A 9,987-nucleotide genomic window follows, 5' to 3' on the forward strand; every position below is an offset into this window, starting at 1 on the left:
GGCAGAAAGGCAGGCAGGTAGGCAGAAAGGCAGGCAGGCAGGCAGGCAGGCAGGTAGGTAGGTAGGTAGGTAGGCAGGCAGGTAGGTAGAGCTTCGTGAAATGACCTGAAAATCAATCGATAATTCTGTAGTTATCAAAAATAGATGAGCATTAAAGAATTACAGATACGCATATCTCACAACATTGTAATAGTCGACAAACGTTGCATTATAGGGCGGTAGAAAAGATGAAGTGATAAACATATCTCCTTCGCATGTTCCGATGCATGAAACCAATAGCGGTCTTTGAGACTTCCTGAAAGAACGTCCAATGGTTGATTTATGACGGGATACGATAATTCTGAATATAAGTCTGACCATGCGATGAAGAGCCGATAACAGTGGCCGCGCGGTCTAGAGCATGAACTGTCTTCGCTTGCTCGCTGCAACGCTGGGATTGTGGGTTCGAATCCCACTCAAAGCATGGATGTTTCTCTGTGTTTATTTTGTGTTTGTGTGTAGGTAGCGGCCTTGCAACAGCCTCATTCACCGTCTAAGGAGTCCTATCGACTGTCTTAGGAATTAGAAACTGAAATGAAACAAACCGTTTCACGGTGACCTATTCTTCAAAGTTGGGGCTACAGGATAGAGAAAGAGAGATATGCGATGAAGACATATGAATGATCAACAGTTAATATAACTACTAGAAGTCACAGATCTTTCCCATTCCCCCGGATATAGTTGCTTTCCTTGTATCACAATACACAGAAGCTAGAAATTTTACGCCAAATACTGCTTTCATCGTTAACTAACGTCAGGACATCACATATTTATGAGCCAGGATAGCTACGGGCTGGACGACCGAGGGGTCGGAGTTCGAGTACTGGTAAGTTTAAGACTACTGTGTTCTCCATGTTGTCCACACCGGTTCTGGGGCTCACCCAGCCTCCTATTCAATGGGTACCGGGGGCACATTCCCCGGAGATAAAGCGGCAGGGGCATGAAGCAGACTACTCGCCTCCAACTAGTGCCGAGGTCAAGAAAATGTGGATCTATACGTCCACTCCCCCATACGCCTGCATGGCGTAGTACTTAATTAGTTAAGCATAGGAACCATTTTGTTTTTACCTTACCGTCACACATTTGGTTCCTTGGTGAAAATACGAAACGATCGAAGAGTTCACTACCTCTGGTATTGGAATTAGACTGAATAATATAATATACATTTTAAAAAGCATTATAACCATCAGCCTAAGTAATCTGCACTTCAGTCCGCAGTACACGACATAACAGTTCACTCACGTATGCATTTTGGCGATGTACGTATAATGCATAATTTACTCGTATAATGTTGGAGATGGGCAAAAGCACATGACTTCTCAAGAAACAAATACGAGTATACAACAGCGTCGACCTTGAAACACAACCTGAAACCCGTCCACAGAGAAATGATTAGAGTAACATACGCAGTACATGTCATGTAAGCATGTGACATCTATGAACTGTTCCCTATACTAAAGATGATGATGATGACCGAATCAGACGAAATTAAACGAAATGTTTCTACCACAATATTTAAGCATAAGTAAAACCAATATTGGGTAAATAAATGCCATGGGGGCCCACTTCACATTCAGTTTAATAAGTATAGTAGTATCATGTGGACATTAATCAAGAGATCATAGCACTCTGACCGAATTAATTAGTAATATTGTCACGATTTATGTGTGAGACTATAGACGGGATATGAATTTGAATGGATTTATCAGCCACTTGTAAGCACCACTCGGAACTACAAGTAATTACAGCGCTATCGCTAATATCCACACTTTACACATTACCACAGCATCCGCTAAGCTTTTCTCCAGCCTGCTACATCTTCACCAGCCGTTCCCTAGGAACGGGTTCTAACGGTGGAGATTCTTCAGCTTCACAGCCTCCAGTACAGAACTCAACTCTCAACTGACTACTCCCAGGCTGGAGGTCATTTCATACCAACCTCGCAGTCTTCTCTTCACAGGTTGACTTCCAACTGACATCTCACTGGGCCAAAGTCAAAGTCAGAGTTATTATACGACTGGAGGTTTATCGCCAATGAGTTCAGCCTGGGGTCAAGCACCTTGAGACTCACGACCAGACTTTTTCTTTCCAACTGAACCCTTTCGGTCATAGTCCTTATGTAACATCCTCTCCAACGAGAAGATGGGTTTGCTTCTTATGAATATGTTTGGCCTTTCATCAAGTGTACGTATCGCACATTTTTATTCTCCTTATGGCTCTGCAGACTTTTGGACCTTGGCTGCTTTTTCTGTTCTTAACACTATACACAGTCGCCAGGACTCCTTTGACGGGGATCAGCCCGTTTCAAGGCCGCTACCTATACATGCCAACTCAAACACAGAGTAAATGCACGCAGACATCAATGCCTCGAGTGGGAATCGACCCCACGATCCCAGTATTCGAGTGGGCGAAGATGGTCATGCCTCAGACCGCGCGGCCACTGTACATAACGCACATATAGCACGCTATTGGAAGTTCTTGTTTTGCACTACATACGAGTACAAGTCCTCTGTCAGTACAGGCTTTGCAAAGCAGATCATGCCTATCTTAAGTATAACTCACTGGGTCGCCCCAGTTGCCTTGAAGATACTCCTCAGCATGGAACATATAACACCAACTCTTTCCATTGTTGTAGCCCAACTGTTTCAGATGTCTAGCAACGGGTTGCATAACAACGTTGATTGGTTGGTTTCCAATGGCTGTAATTGAGATCATTTAACCCATTTTGCTTCTTGCTTCACAACAGTAACTCTAATGTTGTAGAGGTGTGTTTACAGCGCCGTTGAATAGCAACGACTGTGGTGTCGTTGTTTGTTTCGAGGTCTTTGCCTAGCAACGGGTCCGTACGCCACTATATTACATTGTGTACACCAGTATTCCTATAAATTATACTCCATTTGTATGAGTACTTTATAGATAATTGACAATTTTAAGTGAAATTGTTTTGTCGTGATATTCCCGAACCTACAGTCTCTTCGTAATATCTCCATCCGGCCCCGAATAACAATAATTACAACCCCTATCAAGCAACGGCCGGCGCGTGAGGTTGACAACCTCACCGCCACCTGTGAGCCGATTATTATATTTCAGCATCCTGTTGCATTATGGCATCATTTTTAGATCGTAAGTATACCGTATATGTATAATGCAACAACTACTGTATATACTCGTAAAAGGCATTAAAATATATATATTAATGCACTAAAATTGCTTGCTGGATAGTTTAAAATATAATTAAAATTATATATTCATTCCTTGTTGCAACATGTTTCGGCCACACATGGACCATCATCAGGCAACTTTTTGTTATTGGGGAGACCACTGCACTGTACATTTTGTCTTCTGTGCTCTTAGGCAAATCGTTGTTTTTGTTATTAGGTTCTTTCCTAGAATATTTCCATTGTACCTGTATCTTTTCTGGCGGCTATTTCTCTGCAGTGTATAATGTATATTAGCATAAGTTCATTTTTCTGCTATCTTTATATGTTCAGATGTTAATTTATTTGTACTTACGTGTTTTTATGTTGTTTACTTTGTTGTATATGCTTTTAGTGTTGTCTTCCCTTATATGGACACTAGTGCAGTTGCTCTTGCTTAAATATCTTTCTAGGTAGTGTATGTACTGCTGCCTATCTCAAAGTTCACGTACTGTTTGAAATATTGGGTTATGTGTTTCGATGTGTACTTCAATCATGTGTAAATTGTTCTTGTACGTTTTGTAAATGTGATACGTTTCTAAAGTATTTAAATTTCTGCTCTTCCTTTCTATCCTTATGACGTCCATAGTGTCCGTTATTGTGCCATATGAGTGTCCCGTATTCAATATACGATTCGAATAGCCGGATTTACTAGTTACTTCTAATTGCCTGAATATGTTCTCTGTATCTTAGACCAAATGTTTTTCCAGTTTGACCAATATATTTCAAGGGGCAATCCATGCATTTCATCTGATATATACCACTATTGTTATATTTATCGGTAAGTATGTGATGCTTCAGTATATTGTTGTATGTGTTTTTCGTATGAAAAGCTATTCTAAGTTGCGCGTTTTTTAATATATTGGTTGTCTTACTTCTTTACCGCAATATGTGAATATGGCCCTTTTTATGTTTTTTTTTTTTTGATCTTCATACAAGTTTATGTGGTATCAGTTCCTCGATTATATTTGCGTTGTATTCATTTTTGTAGTATGTTTTATAGCGTTTTCTTCTGTTTGTTTTGATTCTCTAGCTATTGGATATGGGTGTAACCGGTTGGGAAGATATTTTATACCTGACAGTTTGTGTTCGTATGTGTGACAGAAATTATTCGGTATTATAATATCAGTCCGTGTTAGTTTTCTATATATTGAAAATTCAAAGTTTTCACTCTTACGGTATATAGTAATGTCTAAATAATTGATTTTTTGTGTTGTTCCTTTTCCATGGTAAATTTTGTGGATGGTTTTATATTATTAAATTCATAAAGCGTTTGTTTCATGGTTGTTTTGTTTCGGTCGTACATTATAAATATGTGGTCAACATAGTTATAATATACGATTATTTTATGTGTTATTAGGATTTGATATAAATATTCATATTCTTGTGTTGTATACAGGTCTCTGCTAGTACTGCCGATGTTGGGGTGCCTATAGATAGCCCCGTTTGTTTGTTTATAATATTTTTTGGTAAAATTCAAATTAATTCTGTTCTATTATTCCTTTATATTATTTCCTTCCGTATTTTGGATTGAATTTCAGAGTTATTCTCGAACATAATGTTGATTATGTTTACACAGTTTTTTCTTGGTATGTTTGTGTACATACTTTCTATATCGAAGGAATATAATCTTATATTACTATTCAGTTCAATGGTTTTCAGCTCCGTCATGAGGTGGTTGGGATTGTGGACATTGAATGTATATGTATATGGCAGATTTAATTAATTAGGTAGTGTTTTTGTCAACTGCTTTGCCAATTCATGTGCTGGTGCACTTTTCCAATTGAGTGTGGGTCTAATAGGTGTGTTTGGTTTATGTAATGTTATTGTCGCGTGTAGGCGTGGAACTCTAAACCGTACGAGAACCAAAGGGCAACAATGATAGACATTTTGTCTGAGAACAGCAAAACATACCCACAGTCAGTTATAGAACTCTTAAGGCTAGAAGTAAAGAGATCTCTGCAAGGCGTCTGTTACTTCATAAATAACATTCCTATATTTATATAAAATAGGTATGTAAGAAAAGTGAAAGAAGTAATTGTACCAAGTATTAACAGTATACTCTCAGATTTTAGTTAAGATCTATATTAAGAATCACGGGGTTACCGCTTTTATAGAATAAGATGTTTATAAGGATGTTCTATAGAAGGCCGGATGGGCATTGCCTAGGCCTTTTTTGTATTCACAATATTTTTTCTACAATAAAAAAGATATTTAAACAAGAGCAACTGCACTAGGGTCGGTATAAGGGAAGACAGCACTAAAAGCATATACAACAAAGTAAACAACATAAAAACACGTAAGTGCAAGAAAATTAACATCTGAAAATACAAAGATAGCAGAAAGATAAAATTATACTAATGTACATTACAGTGAATTAGACGCCAGAATAGATACGATGGAAATATTCTACGAAAGAACCTAATAACAACAACAACGATTTGTCTAAGAGCACAGAAGACAAAGTGTGCAGTGCAGTGCAGGCAGTGGTCTCCCCAATAACAAAAATGTTGCCTGATGATGGTCCATATGTGGCCGAAACTTGTTGCAACAAGGAATGAATGTAAATTTTAATGACATTTTAGACTATTTAACAAGAACTTTTAGTGTATTAAGTATATTTCTAGTGTCTTTTATATAAAGCTGTTGTTGCATTATAAACGGTATACTTACGATCTAAAAATGTGAGCCGATTATCTAGAAAATGTGGGAACCTCGACGTCTTACAAACCTTTGGGCCTCCACGGACTGTTACAGGGTTACCTTTATCAAGTAGACAAGACAAGAGGAATGTTTTCGGTCTGTACATCGGTTTTCATAGTGTAGGGCAAGCCTCGCAATGAAGCTTTAGCAGAAACGTGTCCCAGAGCTGATCAATCTACTAGAACTGAAATTCAGTTCAGCTATATTTCTTTATCTGTTAACGTTTCGAATTGCAGAGTTTAATGGCCTGTAATTTGGCATTCTGCTCACAGAAGAGGATATGTGGGTTTCGCTAATATCTAAGACTTATTTTGTAATGGAGATGAGGTGAAAGTATGAATATTTTTTTAACATTAAGCCTCTTCACATGGATCTTGTATCGCAAGGGTTACGTCCTTGAGCTCAAATAACCTAGCAATTCCTATATTTGGCCTCTGGCATTACATTTACTCTTTGACGCAGATAACCATGTCTTTGTCTAATTTTCATTATTCCAAGATTTGTACCCAGGAAGCGCGCTTATCCACTTCACGAGCATTTTAAAACATAAACAATACTTAGGCATCGTACTGTTCTAATTAAGCATTACGCCATGACGGCGTATGGGGGACTGGATGTATAGATCCTTGGCACTAGTTGAAAGTGAGTGGCCAGCTTCACGCCCCTGCCGCTTTACCTCCGGGGTAAGAGCCCCCGGTACCCATTGAATAGGATGCTGGGTGAGCCCCAGAGCTGGTCTGGATGACGTGGAGAAAAGAAAATTCTTTACCCTACCGGGAATCGAACCCCGACACTTTGGTCGTCCAGGCCGTAGCCTGTTGTACCTATTATGCTTTCCCGGCTCCTAAGCTTCGTACTGTTCACATTCATATATTAGTGTGTTGTGCATAGCACTGTCTTCTGGAATGTGACGCATTGTAATCTCATAAAATTTTGTTGACGTTTTGGAGGAACGTTAGTAAAGTTCTACCAGACTAAGGCGTTACACCCAAGACGATAGTGCTTGTCATAGCCACCGCCGTGACAACTTCAGGTCTAAAATAATGTACAAATATTATGAGTTTATGAACGTGTCTATGTCGGGAGGAAGTCCTGTTTACACGCCTTCCGATCGGGTCATTCGCTATGAGTGACCTCTTCGTGTACACTTTGGGATACCCCTTACTGTTTCACATATACACATTATGTTTCAAGACACGCTACACAATATCCTTGGAGATGACTGCGGTAAAGTACCCAGTGTCGTGGCATTCCTTAATCGCACAGGAGTTGACAAGTTATTTAACAGCTTTCCTTTTAGCTCGAGCTTGAGCCATTACATGCTTGTTGTTGTCTTAAGACTTTTACTGGTTTACATACAGCCAGTTTTATTGGGTTCAGTTAATAAAACATTTATCGCATTATCTGTTAGGGCATTTGTTATCATTCTATCCCTGTAACAGGCCGTGAAGATCCATAGGGTCGTGAGACGTTGAGGCTCCAACATTTTCTCTAGACAATCGCCTCACAGATGTCAGCCTTATGTGCTGGCCACTGTTTACCCCCAGAAAAATTCCTAGTACAGTCGTAGGTGAGGAAGGAAATATACGTGATACTAAAACTCGACCTTGACTTATTGTAAATGATACTGGAGGACACATGAAAACATTAGACTCCAAGACATCCTCCCCAGACGTGACATGTTTACACTTCCGCGTGAGGAGCGACTTAAATTCGCAGTTGTTCGTTTTGAAAATATTCCTCTTAAAAAAATAATATGCTTTGCGCAATAATTTCAACGAACTGTCAAAGTAGCTTAGATTCTTCTCTCGTTCCTTAGCTTTCACCTCAGACCGGGGGGCCAGCCCCGTGGAAAGTCGATGGTCTCTTGTGGCACGGCCTACTTCTACTTACGGATGAGCAAACAGTTAGAAAACGAAAGATGGATGGAAATCAAGGTCACACTCTCTATTATAGAGATATGGCTGCCTGTTGCCAGCTGATAAGGAGATGAGATTGTCACCTTGAACGTGAGAGGTTTGCGTTAGTGTGGTGGCGAGGGGAAACAGAAGTGAAGTAGAGGTGCACTACTTATTTTTAAGCATCCCTTTTCAGTGATTAATTTTTAATAATTTATTTCAGTTATTTATTGCTCTTACCAGCCATGAACAGCACACTCGATAGATAAGAGCCAGCGACAACGTAACTGAGCCAATCGATCATTCTCTATAAGGAAATTTTCATTCACCGTCACGAGCACCACAGAACATCGAGAGAAAAAATTACCTCGGATACCCACATATAAGGGCTCTATATTATTCATCCTCAAACGAGGAAAACTTGGATTAATTATCCTTTTCAAGTTTAAGCATTTTAATTAATTCTGATCTTAACAGCATTATCTTACAATTTTTAATAATTTCAAGTAGTACTTCACGCGATAATAGTTCAATACGGCGGAAAAACCTACAACATACTGTATAATATACCCGAAGAGGTCATGTTGGTCAACACATATTACAACAATGACGAGAACAAATGAAATAAATATGACAGTGTAGCAATAACCATGCAACCCTCGAATATTTAAGAAATATTGTCTAATAAGACTGAAATAAATAATTAAAAGACTTCATATTCCCTTTCCATTGACATCGTTTTGCAATACGTACCAATATGGACTTGTTGGAAACAAATCACCAACATTCCAAGCAAAGTACGTAATTTGATTATCATACATTAATATCGCTGAAAACAGGATACTTGCCAGAAGAACGGTGTGGGTAGAGAATGTTAATAGAGACAGAGAAAGTGTTCCGAAGAAATCAGCCCCGTACACTGTCATAATAATGTGAACGTTGGCGCCATACGCCTTTCAAGTCACAGCCGATTCATTAATCGTCCTTAACTGTTATTTACTATAACATTAAAATTAAAACATAACGAAAGATTCGAAAAGAACAAGCTATTTTTCAGGTACGTGTACTAGGAATTTAAATTGAGCGCGATGGCGTTGCACGCACGCAAATGACGTCAGATTGTCAGGCGGGAACAGCAGACGACATCAATTCTTTTCAGATTAAGAATTATATAGCAACTTTCGAACGTGAGTGCTTCGTGAATTTATTTTTCAAATATTTTATCAAACATAGAATCACTTAGTAGCACTTTATTCATTCATAACAGTAATCGAATTCCTGTAAATCTAAACAATTTGAAGAATCGTCTGCCAACTATAAGAATTAAACCTATTCCGGGGCCGCACACTACGAAAGCTAATGCAACAGAAAATATATGCAATTATCACAAGTAGAATTATAAACATGTATTACATACTTCCAGTGTCAAATGATTCGGTATTAATGTGCAACTTTCATCATTCTGAGGCTTCTACTTTCTTAATAAACGTAGTGTAAAAATCTAAAATTCGTTAGCCATACAATAAGCATATTACGTATGACCAAAGTTTACTTGAGAATTTTATCACATTCTGGCGTAGAAGTTTGCAGTCGGGAATTAAGAATACGTCTTAGTTGAAATCGCTTAGAATTCGGTAATTTAGAAGTTTCAAGCTAATATGAATAAACCATGTAATAACGACCAACACATGTATCTACAATCGTATTGAACTCGCCCCCTTCCTTAGAGAGCTCCCACTAATATTCGGGCGTAGGTGTTGGGCAGCAGTTAGAATAGTCCTTTAGTTTCACTTTCAACGACTGACAGTCCTGGTCAACATATAATTATCTTCTCACACTAACCTGGCAACTTTGTACGAGGGTCCTTGTGAATGGTTGGATACCAAACTGTTTGATTCTCACATAGTTTGATGTTCTTCTTCTAACTTGTATACTATGTCCAAGTTGACACCACTTTTCCACACGAGCACAAAGTCTACCTGGACCTATACATGCCATAGTTCTGACTGTTGCGAGGTGATACTCTCACAACATAACCGTGTTTCAAGAGTGAAACTCCGGCACCCCGATCGTCATGCTATTTTATTTATAGGCTTAGCCACAGACTGTGTTCCACTGCTGCCAACAGGAGCTGTGTGAGCGGCAAACTC

The 9,987-nt window shown here is 39.0% G+C and overlaps 1 protein-coding gene across 1 annotated transcript in view; it reads right to left on the reverse strand.

Annotated features, from left to right (window-relative positions):
- LOC111864285 (decaprenyl-diphosphate synthase subunit 1) overlaps window positions 1-9,912 on the reverse strand; it is a 171,273-nt gene extending 161,361 nt beyond the window's left edge. The window contains exon 1 of the mRNA XM_023851420.2: window positions 9,680-9,912. Within this exon, the coding sequence (XP_023707188.1) occupies window positions 9,680-9,835 (156 nt within the window). The 5' untranslated portion in view covers window positions 9,836-9,912. The remainder of the gene's footprint in view (window positions 1-9,679) is intronic.
- Window positions 9,913-9,987: the final 75 nt, after the last annotated feature.

Source organism: Cryptotermes secundus, unplaced genomic scaffold (genome assembly GCF_002891405.2).
Source record: "Cryptotermes secundus unplaced genomic scaffold, Csec_1.0 scaffold33, whole genome shotgun sequence".
In the NCBI taxonomy this organism is placed as follows: Eukaryota; Metazoa; Arthropoda; class Insecta; order Blattodea; family Kalotermitidae; genus Cryptotermes; species Cryptotermes secundus.